At 52.4% G+C, this 18280-nt stretch overlaps 1 protein-coding gene across 4 annotated transcripts in view; it reads right to left on the bottom strand.

Annotated features, from left to right (window-relative positions):
• Ccdc88c (coiled-coil domain containing 88C) overlaps positions 1-18280 on the bottom strand; it is a 118885-nt gene that overhangs the window by 22498 nt on the left and 78107 nt on the right. For 2 of the 4 annotated variants that reach the window (XM_060388055.1, XM_060388056.1), the window contains exons 12-21: positions 17796-17940; positions 15305-15489; positions 12349-12507; positions 10043-11104; positions 7183-7310; positions 6286-6427; positions 5282-5470; positions 4124-4285; positions 2816-3093; positions 563-706 (exon numbers count right to left, since the gene is read on the bottom strand). In XM_060388055.1, the coding sequence (XP_060244038.1) occupies positions 563-706; positions 2816-3093; positions 4124-4285; positions 5282-5470; positions 6286-6427; positions 7183-7310; positions 10043-11104; positions 12349-12507; positions 15305-15489; positions 17796-17940 (2594 nt within the window). The remainder of the gene's footprint in view (positions 1-562; positions 707-2815; positions 3094-4123; positions 4286-5281; positions 5471-6285; positions 6428-7182; positions 7311-10042; positions 11105-12348; positions 12508-15304; positions 15490-17795; positions 17941-18280) is intronic. The other 2 variants (XM_021653218.2, XM_021653219.2) reach the window with 2 other exon arrangements.

Genomic DNA, 18280 nt, shown 5'->3' on the forward strand with positions numbered 1-18280 from the left:
CTAGGTAACACAGGCGAATCTCTGTACACGCTGCCCGGCACTCAGGACACAGACTGCACTTGAGCTCTATGTCTGAGGCTATTTTATCCAGCAAGATAAAGACTTCAAATGACAAACACTAAGTAGGTCCTGGAAGGACTTCTGCTTGCAGTGGGAGGGCTGAAACAGGACAGGACGGCCGGGTGAGCCCAATGACTCAAGTATTTTTTTGTGAACTCCCTGCACATCCACAAAAGATCCGTGAAAGAGTGGGGTTCTGGTTGCAAACAAGCGCCAGTGAACAGGTGAAGCTGCTGGATCAGGAGTACCACAGTGGCTCCGAGGGCTGGGCTTACATCTGAAGGTGACCATGCTTATCCAGACACATGATCTACCCTTCCCCATACTGGCTGAGCACAGCCATCTCGCCCCTGCTGTCCGAGGCTCCTTACCTAGCCAATGTCGTGAAAACACAGGACAAGACTTCACAGGCCTCCTCCCTCCTCCCAGCAGTTTCCAGAGAGGACGGGTCTGACCCATCTCTGGGTGTCACTGCCACTACTCCCGGGGCTGGGGTGCCCACCTGTCTAGCTCTCCTCGCAGCCTCTGGTTCTCGCTTGTGGCAATGGCGCTGGTCCTCTGTTCCCGTTGCAGCGCCTCCCGCTCAGTGCTCAGCTCTTTCTCTAGTTCCTCCAGCTCTGCTTTGCGCTTCTGCAAGTCGCCGTGCCTGGAGGAGGAAGCGTGGCCAGGCTTTATCTACCCCAAGGCTAACCCTAACCCCACAGGCAGCTCACACCCCAGGAGGCTGGAACACACCCTCTCAGAGAAGGAGGATTCCTCTGAAACCTGTTCTCGGAGGAGAGGTGAGGCTGGACAGCAGGGAAGCAAGATGAATGCTGCCAGAGTGGGGTCAGCCAGTGCCAACCCCCCCACCCCAGGGGCCCAGAGTCATCTTCTGTGCTCTGGTGCCTTCACTGCCACTGTCAGCGCCTTTTGTAGGTTGCCCGAGAGAGTGAGGGCTGCACTCTACACCCTTTTACTTTACTCATGTTACAACGAGGTCCACTAAGAACCAGTTAGATCTAAAAGTTACCATAGAATAAACAGCTAAATTCCACTGACTGAGACAGCTAATCCCTCCTCACACCCTCCTCAGTCCCTGTGAGAGTCCACATTTGTGTTCCCACCTGGCACTGGCAGTGGGTTTGTGAGATGCCCCCCCCAACTACCACACACACACACACATTTTCTTTCTCGCTCAGTCCTTGTAGACTGCACAGCTGTCACTGGGGGGCAGCAGAGCACAAGATGTGATGAGCCTTCTGTTTTCATCCCACCCTGTTGATGACGGAGGATCTCCAGGATCTCCAAGTCAGTGAGAAGAGGCACACTTCTCAATCCTCAAGCCCGGGCTCAGGAAACTGCTCCCTCACCCTTTTCTCTTCTGAGTACATAACACTTGGTTTGTGTCCTGCTCTTGGGGGGGGGGTCTCACCTCTTCTCTAACTACCACCCTCCACATCAGCTGACCCTGGGCCATGTTGCTGGAGCCCCATGTGAGGGATTAGAAAACTCACTTAATCGCCAAAGCAAGAGGTGGCCCCATGTTGAGGCACAGATACGATGAGAGAACTGCCTGGCTTCCAGAGCCAAGTCAGTGACTGGAAGAACCATCCAAGTTTGACAAATAAGGGCCACAGGGCTTTCCAATTCCTGCTCCGCTTGTGGCACTTCAGCAAAGCACACAACCCACAAGCCTTTGCGGTCCTGCTTACCACTGAGCAGCAAATATCTAGCAAGAGTCCAGTTAAGTACCAGATGACAAGAATGCACACCTTTGCCCCTTTAGCATGACAGGCACCCACAGCCCCGATGCAGACAGAAGGTACCTCCAGCTGTGCGTCAACAAGCCAAAGATGCTAGGCAGCTGGCACACAGGACTCTGGGCTCTGGACACACCTGCTCAGAGATCGGAAACCCTCAGTGCACGAGCAGGAGCTCAGCCAACAGTGGGCGACTTACTGACACACGCCCCAGAACCTGGGACTGCCAAAAGTGAGAAGTATACATGTGTTTTTCAACATATGTGAAATTTACTTAAAAAAAAAAAAAAAAAAAAAGCATCCAGTGAAAATGAAAGGAAAAAGGCAGTGTGGGTAACTGTGGGGGGCAGCTGGGGACTCACAGCACTCTTCCTCCCAGATCACAGGTGTAGGGTTACTTTCTGCTTTGTTGTATGCATTCAATATTTAACACAATGGGAGGATTTTAGTTTGTTTTTAAGCAAGCGTTCTGGAAGAGGCAGTCTCGAGTGTGAATGTACGTGCACAACCCTACACACTGGCAGCCAGGAGAATCTTCCCAGGGGTGTAGGTCACGAGAGGAGAGAGAGGAGGAGGAAGGAAGAATTCTTGGAGAACGGGTCTCCAAGTGTCTACGCTGGGCCTCGTAGAGCCGGGGTGAGCCACCGCACTCCTTCACCCCTTGCGTCCCTGCTACAATGCCCCGCTGGACAAACAAGAATATAGAAATCGCTAAAGGCTCTATTTCCTTCCCTTTGGGGAAGCTCAGGTACACCAACAATGAAAAGCAGCCGGCCAAGAGGAAATGCTGGGGAGAGACAGAGGGGGTGATTGGGAAAGTACCTTGAGCTCGGGGACCGCCTAAGGGGCTCAGCACAGCAGATGCTTCCTCCACAAGCTAGATCCCCAACCCCAGGCCTCTCTCACAGTCTCACATCTGTACTCCCAGGCTCCCTGTCCCCAGGTCTCCGCCTCCCTGTCCTCCAGGCTCTACCCCTTCCCTCCAGGCCCCACCTGTGCCCTTCAGGCCCCACCTTTCCCCAAGCTCCCTGTGCTCCTGCTCCAGGTTCCGGTGCAGCGTCTTCAGGCAGCTGTGCTGGTGGATAAGGGCCTCGTACTCTGAGGACTGGTGATCGTACAGGGCACCCAGATGTTCGTGGTCCTGGAGCAAGGCTTCATAGGCAGCTGCCAGCTGCTCCCGCTGCTGCTGCAGACCCTCGTGTTCCGCCTCCTTGGCCGTCTGCTGGCTCTGTAGCACTGTGTACTGTGCTCCGAGAGCTGCATTCTGGGAGCTCAGTGTGGAATTCTCCACCTGCACGGAGAGCAGAGCTCTGTGGTGAGCAGGCCAAGGAACCACCAGCAACAGTTGGACCTTAAGGCAGGCTGGGCATGGGTGATGCTACCAGAATTCGAGGACTTGGCTTTGGAAGTGGGGCAACATGGCAAAACAGGCCATGAAAAGGTTGTCATCCTGAGCCAACTCCAGAAATCATGTCTTCCTTCTACACAAGCCCCTTACATGTCATTACTGATTATTTTTAAAGCCTAGTATCTAGAAGTCGACAGAAAACCTGTAAGGATGGAGTATCAGTCAACCGATTGATTTTTACAGGCTTACTTTTGTATTGTAGGGCCAGAAATGAGGACTTGACATGCTAAGCACTTTTGCTAGTGGGCTGCATCTGAACCCTGAGTTTTTAGTTTATTCTAATATAATCCCAAAACATTAAAAACTGAACAGGGGCCAGAACAGCTCTGATACTAAAACCAAACAAAGGTTTTTTTTCCAAGATAAAACAAAGTAGCAAACCAACATCCTATTTTTCTCATTTTAACAAAACAAACCCGACCTCTTTGCCAAATAAGTTTCCTGTTTATTGTCTGTGTCCCATAAGAAACTTTCCACCTTTTCCCAGAAATTACATTAAGCAATTTTTCATTTTCCCATCACCTACTCACCACAAATAAAACTACATTGTAAGTGGGCTGTGATGTTGGTCCTGCTGGCCGCTTCCAACAGACGGAAGTCAGGCCATGGCCCCATTCCCCCTCCACCATCTTAATACAGCTCTGCCAGCATGGACTGCACACAACCGGTTTAACCAAGCTTACTTAATTTGCAAATTTCTCTCTCTTTTGGTGTGTATGTGTGTACACGAATGCTCTTGCTCACACATGCATGTTCGCTGAACAAACTGAAAAGCAGAGAAATGAGGTGTTAGCTGGCACCTCTAGGCCTAGCGACAGGAAAAGTCTCCTGAACCCACCTACTACCTTCAGACTTCTCTTAGCAATCACCTGGTCCCCAGGCCCCCCATGCTTGGTCTTGTAGCTCCCACTACCTGCAGCTTTGCAGTCTGGGTCTGCAGCGCGGTGGTGTGCTCCTGCAGGAAGGCACTCTGCTTCTGTAGGGTCAAGATCTGGCTGCTGAAGGCCACATTCTGTGTCTCCAGGTGCTGAAGCTGCTCCTTCAGCAGCTGCTTCTCAGCCTGCAGAGCTGCGTTCTAGAGGAGACGCACGGGCCAGTTATGGTGTGGCAAGCTCTTTCTGGGCAAAGGCCCAGGGGTTTGACTGACTCCCCAAGGGTATATGCAGCCCAGAGTTGGTTCCTCAGAATCAGGAAGTTAATGGTTTCCCTCTTAGAAACAGACAGCTAATAGAATTTCAAGAAAAGACATTACAGGGATTACAGCCTGGGACATGGGGCATGCTGACATGCAAGCCACCTTCATGATTCCCTTTGCTTTCTTTGGTGTAGAATACTCCCCAAAAGTACTTCTCTGAGCTGAAGCCACTCCCCCATTGACCACAGTGCTCTGTGGTCCTCATCAGTAGCTGTCCCTACCTTGAGACAACAAGCAGAACTGAGGAGAAGGAGACCAACAGAGCATATCTACCATGCCACCACCAAGCTAGGAGCCAGGAAGGGGCTGCAGGCTTATTAGCCTGTGAATTTGAGAGGGACCCTAATGTTCTGTCTCAGCTTGTTCGTCCACTGAAAATCATCACTTCATAAAGTCAAAGAGAACTAGAGGGACAAGCATGCACCAGAGATCTTTCCCTGGTAAGGGTCAAGGGTAAATGCTTTCGGGTTTGGTGGCCACGTCATCTCTGCCCCAACAATGAAGGCTGACAATGCACTGGGAAAGCAGCCCAGACCACATGTAAATACAAAAGGTGTGGCTGCGTGTCAATAAAGCTTTATTTAGACACAGCTTGTGCTGAGGAACTGGGATGTAGCTCTGAAAAACACAACACTATGGGGATGAAAGATGGTAGACAGGTTCCGGGCAGGGGGACCAGCCCAGGAATTTGGGTGTGTCTCTTACATTAGACACTCTGAAGGGATTACGATGAAAGGCACCTAAAGGACCAGCCAGGACAACTCAACAAGTGTCCTTCCAGACCTGTGACCTCTGCCATCCCATATTCTTTACAGTGACACTATGCTCTGGGGGCAACTGCCAATAGGACAGTCGCTTCACGGGCGGCCCACTCACACTGCGTTCCAGCTCAATGACCCGGTCCTTCACACGGAGAAGCTCCATGGTGGCCTCCTTGTGGCTAGGCCCCCAGCCCTCCTTCTCTTGGTGACTGGTGACCACCTTGCCTGCCGGGTGCTTCAGCAGGCTCTGCGCCTTTGTTCCATCCTCCTGGGTCTGCCTGAGCTGCTCTTGCTCTTCCTTTACCTGAAAAGCAGACTCAGGCAGTTAGGATCCAGGTAGGACCCCGAGGAGTGGGCAGGGAGGGACCCCTCACCAAAGCCTCAGACACCCACCCACTTGTCTCCTGAGGAAGGACAGGCCACGCATGTGCTATCCTTTTGCTACGTGTTTCCCCAGAAAGGACAGGAGGGGCAAGGATGTGAACTCAGGCCTGCCCCGGTCCCCACCTTAGCTACATGACTGGCAGGTATTGTTGGTTGCCCGAGCCTCCAGTCTACACCACACAACAGAGGTAAGACCAGGTCCAGCGGCCACACATCTCAGAGGCCTTGCCAGCTCTGCACCTGCCTGACTTCAAATCCCAAATAAACTCTGTAACCGAGGAATGTGCTCCATGTTTACAAAGGGAGGCCACACATGTGGGGTCAGTCCACCCACAGATGGAGACTGCGTGCACACAAGTTCTATGCGCGTGCGTGTATGTGGAGTAACTTATTGACATGTGTGAAAAGTGTGAATCAGGGAGGCATGTCTATATGCACGTAGTGTGTGCTCAAGAGATGACACACATAGTCATGTAAGGTCCTGTTCTATCTAAGGGGCCTTAGGAGCCTGCAGGTCTCTACTTGGTGCTCTGGGCTGTTTCATGTTCCCAACGTTACCCGGAAGGGTGGAACTGCCCCGAGCCCCAGCTTCCTCCCCATCATGCGTCTGGCTCTGGTGTGCTCAGCTCCTACACTGAGGCTGACACCTTCAGAACTCTGCAGCTCCCCATCACCTGTCCCGGAACACTACCCCTGCTTGCCCTGGAAAGGATATGACCTCAGCCTGGCCCTCACCATCCGCAGCTCAGCCTGTAGTTGGTGATTCAAGCTCTCTTTCTCTTCCACCTGTGCCTCCAAAAACACAATCTTTTCCTCTTTCATGGCCAGTGCTGTTTTCAATGCTGATTCGTTTTTGCCTTCCAAAATCTTACACTTTCTGAAAACATAAAGACATAATAGTACAGTTTTCATTTCCCTTCACCTCTAATCCCATCTCCCTGTGGCCAACACACACTCTTCCCACTAGGCTGAGTTTACATACCATTTGCAGAAGGTGTTCCCGGGACTCTGGAAGCCAAAACCACTGCCCACAGCCCTTGGGTGGGGGAGAGGGAGCCTGTTTCCTCAGGTGACACATCCACAACTCCATTACACAAAACATCATGACTACACTTTACAGGAACTCCGTAAAGAGATGTTCTATGACAGACATGCTATAGATGGAGAGATTCCATCTCAGGAAACCCTGGCCATTGGTCCAGGGTCACGATGCGAGCCGTGTGGCAGGCCCTCAGCCTTTCTGCTACGCCAAACATCAAAGCAGGCATGTGAGTCTTCTTGGTTACACATTTAGAAAGGGTTACCATACATCATTTCTTTTAAAAGCCAGGCTGTTCGAAGAAAGCATAGCTAGGGAAAACTGCAAGCATAGAATTAAGAAGAGAAGCAGGCTCTTCTTGGGGGCTGTGGTACAGGTCAGCGTAGAGCCTATCAAGCACACAGGAGGCCAATACCAGTGTTTTTATCAAACAAAACAATCTCTTTCGTATTTCCTGAGTCTCCTAAGGAGCAAGAAGAGCTGAACCACAAAGGACAGACACAGGCGTCACAGTGACCCCGGCAGTGGAGAATAAACTCGGGCATCAGGCGGAGACCCAGGAGTGCAGTGCTAACACAGGGCCCTGTCCTCACATGTCACCGTGACTGTTGTCCTCCTGCAGCAGCAGCTCCTTGCTGAGGCCAACTTTCTCCAGCTCCTGGCTCAGTTTGTCCAGCTCGCTGCTCAGCTGCTGGCTCTTCAGCTTCTCTTGCACCAGGTCCTGTGAGACAGGAGACACCACTGTGGACGGGAGTCTGAGGCCTCATGATGGTGCCACACCTTTGAGCCGCTTCTTCCCCCAAACGTGGCTGTTTCAGATGTTTTAGGCAAGCAGACGACTAAGGGGTCGATTCCAGAATGCTCCACCAAAACAAAGGGGATGAACACCCTTTCCCAGCCCTCCCAGTGCTGGAAACAGACCACATGGCAGCAAACAGGGGATGGACCCAGAATGTTCTCCTCCAAAATGTCAGAAATACTCTGCTGTGCTGACTTTTAGTAGCAAGTATGATCGCTACTAATATGATCGACTTTTTAAAATTATAAACTTAGCAAGTAGTTAAATGCTCAAAATTAACAACGGGGAGGGGGGGTGGAAGAAGAGTTTGTTGTTGTTGTTACTGTTTGAGATAGGGTCTCAGGTAACTAAAGGTGGCCTTGACCTTGCTGTGTTCCTGAGGACGAACCTGAATTTCTGTTCTCCAAGTAATAGGACAACCTAGGGCTTCATGCATGTTAGGGGAGCATGCTCACAACCAACCTGCTCTTCTCCACCTGAAAGAGTTTATTTTAAACCCTGGCTTTGGCTAACCTTCTGAATGTGAAAAATGAACTCAGTGTTCATCTCCCCTTTTGCTTTCCTCCCCACATAACTCTCTGAGCGTAGCTGTTCTCTCCTGCCTGATGCCATAGCTACCCCTCCTAACCTTATCACAGGCAGAATGGCACCTCCACCATCAAGTTTCCTGGCTGGCAGCTGACGCCAGGGGTTATGGGTTAGAACCACATGGATCTGGATGAAGCAGAGAAGAGCTAGCACGTGTATTTTTGACAGTCTTCTAACCTGTCACGGTTACTGCCCAAGCCTAGTGCTAAGGCAGAGGGGCTCTAGGTCAAAGCTGTCTGGAGGTGGGCATGCAGCAGGCCGAGACAGAAGGATCAAGAGTTCAAGGCTTGCCTGGGCTATACAGGGGATCCGAGACTGGCCTGAGTATGATTCAAACAAAAACGAGAGCAGAACTGCATTTGGACTGGTTAGTTCCAGGACAGTCAACAGACTGCTGCAGCGCTGTCCACACTGTGGTGAGTGGTAAGTGCGTCTGTGTAATAAGCCCTGGATATCCCTGGGTGACCGCATTGAAGCCCACCCTGCCTGCACTGTACAGACATGAATTGTGGGTGGCACGCAGGGCTTGAGTCTCTCTCTCTGTGTCCCTCCCTGCTCACCCACACCAACAATTGTCCTTTCTGAACATTGTCATGGCTCTGAGCTCACTTTGAAATCACTTCCCTGATCTCACCAGGGACAAAGCAGCCTGCAGCTGCCTCAGGCTGAGCTCCATGGAGTGCTATCTCTCTCCCTCCATCTCTTCCTGGTCTACCTGTCACATGCTGAGGAGCCAGAAGGACTCTCCACTAGCGGATGGGCTAGTCGTAACTAGAAGGAGCCGGGTGCCTGCACCAGTGAGCTGGCGAGCTCTGGAACATGTGTCGAGATGAAATCTGTGGGCTGGACCACTCAGACGCCAAGCCGGGCTACTAGGGTCACACTACAAACGAACGCCCAATAATCCACGAAAAGACACCAAGGGAAGTAGAACAGACACTCCAGGAAGCAGAGAACGCAAGCGGCTGAAATGGTCCCGTGCTTTGATCCCATCGCTCCACTTACCAGGAACATGTCCTTAAAAAAGTGTCGGCTATGTTCGTGAAGGGGCAGGGCCGTCTAGGAGCACTGAAGCGGTAAGGGCTGGGACGCAGCTCAGTGAGCATGCTCAAGAGCACATGCTCAATCCTCAACACAAAAGAGGAAGAAAAAGATCCCAAACCAAAAACAAAACAGTGGGGAAAACTGAGAACAACCTAAAGGGACCTATAATTTCCAAAGTAAACCTACAGGCTTAAATATCTTGCAGTCATTGAGAAAGCACGGCTTTGAAACCCTTCAGTATGGGGCTGGTAAGATGACTCCACTTGCTGACAAGCCCAGCAACTTGAGCTTGATCTCCAGAACCCAAACAGTGGAAGGAGAGAAAAACGGACTCTCTCAAGCTGCCTTCCAGTCTCCACATGCATGCTGTGGCACACACATACTAACTAACCAACTAACTAGCTAACTAATTAACTAAATAAATAAATGTAAGAGAAAAAACCTGAAGCCTATTTTGTGTGGGAAACTACGAAAATGTCGTTAAACAACAACAACAACAACAACAAACCAGAATAGCTCGACCATTCGTAGTCTGGTATGGGGCAGCCCTCTGATGTATGGTTGTCTTATGACTCTTCTCACCTTAAGGTTAATTTTGGGGGGTTGCACATAGATACGGTTCAACACTGGCTCTAAATGCTGGGCAACAGCAGTGAGCTAGGGCTGAGCCAGTCACTGGCAGAGGAAGGGGAAACCCAGGCACTGAGGCTGTGTGATCAAGCTTCCTCTGAGCAGGCGACACCCATGGGGTTCAGTCAAAGTGAGCTGATGGAGACACAATCCACTGTGAGTGGAGGAGTACCAGCACAGTGGCACAGAATAGGAGGAGATGACTACTAGGGGGCAGTCAGAGGGCAGTGAGAGCGCATGGCTTGCCCCCCAAGCTGATCAGACCTTCAGCTGGTACGGGCTCAGCTTCAGGAGAAACACCTCAGGAGGACACACCAAGTTCCTGCTCCATTCTAGAACCTCCCACCCTAGCAAACAGGCCCATTTTGCCACTGCCCCCACACAAGGCTCACCTCTCTCAGGGTGGTCAGTGTCCTCGTGTGCACGGTGACCTGCTTGGTGAGGTCCCTGTTGTCCACCTCCAGCTCCTTCAGTTTGCTGGCCGCATCCCGGCAGCGGGCCAGCTCCTTGTCCAGGGCACGGCTCTCCTTCTCGGCGGCCGACAGCTTGGCAGCGCTGTCATCCAGGACAGCGTCCTTGAGCTCCACTTGCTGCCACAGGCGTCTGGCCTCCTTCTCCAACAGCTTCTTGTCCTTCTCCAGCTGGGCCACCTCCTGCTCCAGAGCCTTCCTGTCTTTCTCGGCCCCCTCGAGCTGCTTGTTGGTTAGCCGCAGAGCCTCCAGGTCCCGCTTCAGGGCCTGGCGCTCGGCCTCCAGCTCGCCCAGCTCCCTCTCCAGGGCCTGAGACTTGTGGCTGCTGCTCTCCAGGCTGTGCTGCAGCCTCAGGTTCTCAGCACTCACGCTCTGGTAGCTGAGCTCCAGGCGCTCCGACTTCTTGCTTAAGGCCTTCATCAGCTCCACGCTCCTGCGCAGCTCTTCCTTCTCCTGCTCCAGCTGCTGGTTCTCTGCCTCAATCTGTGCCATCTTGGCGCTGGTGAAGCGCATGGCTTCCACCATCTTGCGCAGCTCCAGGTTCTCCTGGTCCAGCTGCTTGTTGTCCCTCTCTAGGCCCTCTAGCTGCACGGACACGTTCTGCAGCGTGTCTAGGGACTTTCTCAGCGTCCGGTTCTCCAGCTCCAGACCGTGGCTCTCATGCTCCAGGGCCTCGACCTTCTCAGTGACCGTCTTCAGGGAGGTCACCTTCTTGGCCAGCTGCTCGTTCTCCTTCTCCAGCCGGTGCAGCTCCTTCTCCAGTGTCTCTGCCCGTTCCCCTTTCTCCTTGGCCTCCTCCAGGTCCCTGTGTAGCTGCTGCTTCTCCAGCTCCAGCTGGCTGAGCTTGCTGCCCGCCTCGGTCACAGCTTGGTGGAGGGCTCTGTTCTCCTTCTCCACATCCTTCGCGCTGTTGACCTGCGGCCTCTCCCGCAGTGACCACACAGCCTGGTGGAGGTGGCCCTTCTCCTGCTCCAGATCCTTTAACTATGAGTAAACACATTAGGCAATGACCCAGACTGTTGCTGGAAACTGCACCAGTGATCTGGGCTCAGAAGGGGCTTCCGAGAAGTCTTCAACAGCTGCTCTATGGCACACCCAAGCCCAACCATGGCTAATCAAAACACTCACTACAGTGACCTTGATCTTAAACCTAAATGACACATCTGTTTCTTAAAAGTATTAGTGATTCCCTCGGTCCACTCTGTCAGGGCCCGCACACCGACCAAGCTGGTGCTATCTATATCTTGATCCCGTCCTGTGTCTTCTCAGCCTCATGGTCAGTGTCCCAAGCAACCTTGCAGCCATTATCTGCCTGCCCTTAACTTGTCTGTTCATACAAGGTCCCTGCGCCTGCTGCCTGGTATTTGCCTTCCAAGGTAAAAGCCTCCATGTACAGGGCCCTACTTGTCTGTTCATCACACATAGTGCCAGTCTGACCTTCCTCTCCCCACTTCTTACTCATCTACAACAGAAGCTAAAAACCTAAAACACCTGGTAACCCAGCCTTGCCATTACCCTCCACTTCTTTCTGTCCAGAAGCAAGCAGAACCCTGCAGGTTTGCCAAGGTCTCAGCCTTATCGCCAACAGGCTTTTAGAATTGGGTTGTTGCCCTGTGCACTGCAGAATGTTTAGCAGACACTGTCCATTTCCTAGTTAGCTCTAACTGTCAACGTGACACAGCCTCAGGCCACCAGACAAGAGTCTCAGCTGAGGGACTGCCCATTTCAGACTGGCCTATGGGGGACTGCCTTGATTATTTATTGATGTAAAAGGGCCCAGCCCACTGTGGGTGACACCAGTCCCTATGCAGATATAGTCCTGAGCTATATATAAGAAAGCTAACTAACTAGGCATGAGCCCAAGAGAGCCAGAGAGCAAGCATCCTCCCTCCACGGTTCCTGCTGTACTTCCTCAGCTGTGAGTGAGCTTCCTGGTAATGCCGTGTTGGGTACCAAGCAGGCCTGCCTTCCCTGACTTCCCTCAATGATGGGCTGTAACCTGTGAGCTGAAATAAACTTCTTCCTCTACATTGCTTTCAGTTACGGTGTTTGTCACAGCAACAGAATGAAAGTGGAACAGTCGTGCCAGGAACTCTCTAGTCTTTCCCTTCCCAGAGTCCGAGCATTCAGAACTGTCTGAAGACATTGCCCATGACATGGCCGTACCCCTCGGCTCTCCTCTTGCCAGCACGAGTGAGTGAGGTGGTGATGGCAATGGCTATGCCTACCTGCCTGGCCTTGTCTGCCCTCAGGGCTTCCATGTCACTCTGCAGCTGTTCCTTCTCTCGGATAAGCTCCTCGCTGAGAGTCTCCAGGTCTTGGTTACTCTGCTTTTCTCTCTCCAGCTGCGTCTGTAACTTTTCAATCTGCAGATGTAAAGATCCAGCCTGTGTGACAGTCAGTCTAACCAAGCCAGCTGCGTCCCGACAGGCAGGCAGGCAGAGCAGCCAGCCGGCCGGCCCTTCTCTGCCCAGGTTATGCGTACAGGCCCCTGAGGAGAAACAACACTAGTAGTGTTGCTCTGCAGCACAATCCTCACGCCTTCCCTGCGGTTGGCCTGACACGCCTGCGCCTTCTGCCTGGGATGAGAGAAGTCACTGGGTAGCAGCCTGACCATGTCTGTCCCAGGCTACCCGGGCTGCCACGAGTCCAACCTACTTCATGTTTTGCTTTTTATTTTTTTTTTTCCCTTGACCTCATCCATTTTTACTTGGTGTCAGACCATATACCCAAAACACCCAACTCCAGATTCCCTACAAGGACCATACAGCTCTCCTCCCCGTCCTTATGCATGGTCACAGCACCCAGTTGTTTCTATCAACCTCCAGGTAAACCTTTCATCAAGCCCTGCCCCTCTGCCTATTCCATTGCCGCTGCCCTAGGCCAGACTGTATCATTCTTCCTGGACAGACGATTACCCTCCCATCACCACCTGCCAACACCAGGCTCTGAAGGGGGAACCCACCAGTGCTCAGGCTTCCTACAGCGTGAGCTACCTAAATAAGAGCTTTCCACAGCTTCCGCGCATCTGCAGGGCTGGCAATCCTGCTCCCCGGAGATGCCCACACTACAGTCTACTCCAGAGAGGCTTCAAGCCCGGGCTGTCTCTTCTCGCTGTCACCACTCGGATGCAACATGAGACACTGATGCTGGTTTCAGTGGGGCAAAGACTCAGGTATCTGTTCTCCCTGCTGACTATGTGGCCCCAAGCAAGTTCCTGACAACTGATCAGAGCATGCTCAGTCACAGCCGCTACTGCATCCCAGGCAGCTGACCCTCCTTGGACACTGCTGGGCCTATGCTTACTTTCTGATTCTACGGACCTGGGTATCTGAATCGTATGTCATCTTAGTGTGCCTCAGGCTGCTGTTTGGGGGCCACTGCTCTAAACGTGATGCTGAGAAGTATCTGAAGCTCGGGCCACCATTCAGTCTGAACCTCTAAAGGAGGACTAGAGGTGCCCAGGGACCCCGAGAGTGCAGGGACTGAGCTGCAGCTCTCACTCGGCTGTCCACACTGAGGTGTTGCTCGGACAAAGGTTCAAGCTCCTTGTCTATAGGAACTCTGCAATCTTTCTCCTTTCTACCTCATAGTTGAGCACCATGACGCTTTACACAGGGGAAGCTGGGATCCACCCAATAGGGGTGTGAATGCGTCGTGGCTGTAGAGTCCCAGTTCTGGACACTAGGGCATGTGTGCCTCATGCAGCCATTCCTGGCCATGGCTTGCTTACAAGGATGCTATGATGTACCACCTACAGGTCTTTTCCAAACTTAAGACTACCCATCTCATTCATATCTCTGTGCCTTTCCTCACCCAAGACCTGATACTCAGAAGGGAGAAAGTGTTGGCCTGGTATAGAGCGCGTTGTGGGGCAAGAAACAGAAAGCCGTTACTAGTAGGAAATAGGGTCAGTTATGGAAGAGAACTGGCCCACTGAGCTGGTAGACTGTGACTAGCCCAATGCCTTTAAGAAGGGCTAGGACCCAGGTCACTCCTATATACTCTCAGGCCTGTGGAATGAGGCCTCCAGCCCTGCCCTGAGCTACAGTAAATACCATACCCTGCCAGCTTAATCCCCCATAACCCAAATATGCTCAAGCCCTCTCCTAGAAAGCCATGCCAGCTTTTGTGTCTGACGTTGCTGCTGTTATCTAAACATACGAGTTTCCTGTGTCCCGCCTGACCTCTCTGGATGCCTTCAACTTTCTCCTTTCTTGGTTCTCTGTCAAACTGTCTTCCTTATAGTCTGGGCTCAGTCACTCCAGACAGCTGCTGCCTTCTCCTGATGGCCCCAAAGCAGGGCCCCAATTCCTCTGAAAAATCTTTTCCTATTCGGCTAAAGGAATGGAACTTTTGTGACAGCAGTATAAAGTTGCACCAAGACAGGAGGGAGGCGGCGTCTCAAGGACCCAATCACAAGAAGAACATGAGCTCTGAGGACTCAGATTCCAGTCTGCAGTCTGGCTTTGCGAAGGGTGAGGCAGCAGAGCTGCAAGGACTCCCAGTGAGCCCTACCACACAGAGGGTGACTGGAGCTGGAGGAGTGAAATTCGGGGGGCCTGAGCTGGTTGAGTGTGACCTACTGATGTTGAAGTACTCATCTACCAAACACAGGGAACTGGAACCACAAGATAGGCAGTGAGACCTGTACAAGACAAGAAATGGCCACCTGTAGGGGCTAGGCCAACTGCTGCAGACACAGGGCACAGCTGTGTCCGCTGAGTAGCACACAGAGTGCACCACGGTCGGGACACAGGCCAGCTCTGGCCTGGGAATAGCAATCCTCCTTCTAGCCCCCCATTACTCCCAAAGCCACTGGGAAGCATGGCTTTTCTGGAACCACAGGAGAAAAGGGCTGATAAGAGGCTAAATGGTGGCTCAGAGGCAGAAGCTAGGACCGAGGCATCGGCAGGAACAGTTATGAATGTCTGTATACAGAGGGTAGGTGATGGGGCTAAGGTGAGGATCCTTTCACAGCAGCAGGGTGTGACCCATGCCCCATGCAGGAAAGAAAGCCTGTGGGCCTGAGGAGCACATCAGGCGAATACACATCCTACAGGAGAGCCACAAGCAAGGAAGGGCTGTCACCCCTGAGTCAGGTTAGTGGATGTTAAGGCCCCAGAGAGAAGAAACCTCTGGTGATACACACTGGGTGCCCCTGTGCCCGCCCGGGGAGGTCACCTTCTTGCTAAGTTGCTGATTCTCCTTCTCCAGCTCCCCGCACTTGAGGCTGCTCTCCTCCAGCGCCAGTGATGCATCGCGCAGACCTTGGATGGTGCTCTGCAGGCTCTGGTTCTCCTTCTCCAGTTTCAGGATGCGGCTGGACGCGCACTCGTTAAGCTCAAACACGAAGGACTTCCTGGAGGCTGGAGGGCAGAGGCTGTCAGGGCCTAGCATTCTGGGAACCCCTGCTTCTACCCTCTGACACAAGCTGAGCCCCAAGAGTTAGGCACTCCCTCTTGTTTTCCATTCTCATCCCAATGGGACTACTGCTTCAGCACCCAAGAGTGAGGTTCTCTGATAGCAGGTCAGGGCCCACTCAATCTAGAGGTTAAGGAGAAACCAGATTACAGAGTGCAGGAGTCAATCAAGGGGCTTATGGGAACCCGGGTCACCACGCTGCTCAGCAGGGAGGGCAAAGTGACCAGGCTGACTGAGCGTGAAGGAAAGCTGTGCCTGTGTATATGTGCCCATTGCTGGGCAGCCTGGGCTAGAACCTTGACATGAAAGAGTTCTTCTGATGTTTTACAATTATGTCGAAGGAAAAGCTGGACAGTACATGCAAGCTGCTTTAGATTTCTCAGTGCGATGAGATAAAAGCTGGATGCTTTGAAAGGCATCTACTCTGCTTTTGGAGAACCCAGCACTTTCTCAAGAGTAAAGAACTAGACTTCTTGGTCTTTTCCCCCTACAAGCAGGTGTGAGGCTTCCAGTCAGTCACAGAGCTTCCCAGGGGGAACACATCACATAGGCCTGAAACTCCCTAAGCAAAGAGCCAAGGTTGTTCCTCAGCCCCTCATCTGGGCCTCATCACACCATGCCGCTGACGTTCTCTGTCCCTCTCTTACTCATCACCCATGCGTGTTCATCCCATGCGTGATGTGTGTGCTCAGATCCTTGGGCAACGGTAAGGACTGAGGAGTGTGTCCACTGTAGCGTTATCACCTGGCAACAGTACAGACCCAACAGGCCTGACCTTCCTGAACACCCGAAGCAACAATGGCAACAGTGGGGAGGGGACTGTGGCAACAACATAGTAGTTTCGGCTCTAGCATCAACCCAGGGTCAGAGACACTCGGGAGGGCTCCTCCCAGTCAGCTAAAGAGAGTCACCTAGCCATCCTGGGTCTCGAAGGAGAACCTACAACCACTTTACTAAACCAGCATCATGCCCAACTACGCCCTAAATACCTATCTTGTACAGCACTCGCCATCATCAAAATACAGAGATCATTATAGAAAAACTCAATCAATCAAATGCAGAGAACAAATGATCATGTGGTACTCAGCCCCAACTGATAACATTTACAACACAAATCCTGCACCAAAGTCTCAGGGATCACAGCAGAAGAGGAGCGTGAGAAGAGTGTAAGAGCCACAGGCACAGGAAGTTGGCTGTGATATTTAATGTCCTAGAAATGTCAGAAAAGCTACACCATGAAGTCTCCTAAGAGCCCGCACTGCTTCTATAGTCCACCAGGGGGCAGGCTTGAAACCTTACAGGAGAGACAATACCCTCTCCTACCCTCTGTAGACCCCAGGCACCTTGGCTTGGCATGCAGGCACCAAAGCAGATGCAACTCAGTGTCCACAGAAACAAGTACATTCAGTGCTTTCAAGTCCAGAGCTGGTTAAGAGCACTGGAAGAAATGGTACCAAGTACCAAGAGACTACTTGGTAGTAGTCTCCGGGAATTTTCACTTAGCTCTTCTAAACAACCTAAAACAAGCCAGGTGCCCAAGCTGGCTCCGTAAAGTGCTAAGTCAATATTAATTTGCAGTTGGGTGCATGGGAAAGGTGAATGTGGCTATTTTCAAACACAGGAATTGGCGTATTGTTTGCTGGGCGCTGGAGCTTCCTGCTGCAGTGCTGACTGGGGTCCCCCACCCTTCCCATAATGGACACCTTATCTCAGGGTACCGGCAGAGGGCAGCAGTACGTGCCAGGGAGGAGGACTCCCCTTCCCCCACCTCCCCCCCACAAAGATCCATAAAGAGCCTGAGACTAGGGAGCAGCAGCCACTTAGCATCTCCACTAGGGAGACAGGACAGGCTGCATCCATCCTGCCCAATTATGCAAACGAACAAGGCAAATAATGTCCAGGGTACATTTATAATAAGGATTAGTGACCACTAGGGACACTTCTGGTGTCAGGGCTTTCTGTCATCGGCAAAGAGCCGTGATCTTGAAGCTCCCGAGTGTCCACATGGGAAACCGAGAAATCCCAACACTTCATTTGTAGTTTACTTCCGGGCATCCGGGCTGCCAGGCCACTCATGTTTCCCCTGGGGAAGACTGTAATGAAACAGCTCCAAATGGCACTTGAGGAAATCACATTTACTTGTGGGGAATGGATGGGCTGCCGGCCAAGGGCTCAGCTCCCGGCTAAGCGGCAGTGGCTGCGGCGGAGCTGGGTCCCAGGCACCGGGCACCGGGCACCGGACACCGCCTACCGTCGGACAAGTCCGCATTCTTGGACAGCTGTTCCAGCTCCCAGCCCAGGTGGGCCGACTCGTTCATACTCTGCTTCTGTGCGATCTCCAGAACCATGTTTTCTTCCAGCAGCTCTTCAATTCGTTTCTTGTCTGTGTCCCGATCCTGGCACAGAAGGAGGAAAAGTGTGAGGACGGGTCTGATGGGCCTCAGACACAAAGGACCTATCGCTACCCACCGCAGGAGGACACCATGCTTCCCCCCAGACAGGGCTGCTCACAAATACTCCACTCAGGGACTTGCTGCAACAGGGACCACGGCTAGACCTCTGCAGGGCCCCTGACCTGTCTACCGAGGTCAAGAAGGAAGTGTAAGGTCTCAGTGAACACTCTCTGAGCACAGGAACACAAGGAACAGTGCTTTGCAAGAGGCACTGTGGTGATGGGCAACCTGCTGGCTCTGAAGTAGATCTCTGCAGCCTCAAATGCTGTGACAGAGATGACAT

The sequence above is a fragment of the Meriones unguiculatus genome, chromosome 7 (assembly GCF_030254825.1).
Source record: "Meriones unguiculatus strain TT.TT164.6M chromosome 7, Bangor_MerUng_6.1, whole genome shotgun sequence".
NCBI lineage: Eukaryota > Metazoa > Chordata > Mammalia > Rodentia > Muridae > Meriones > Meriones unguiculatus.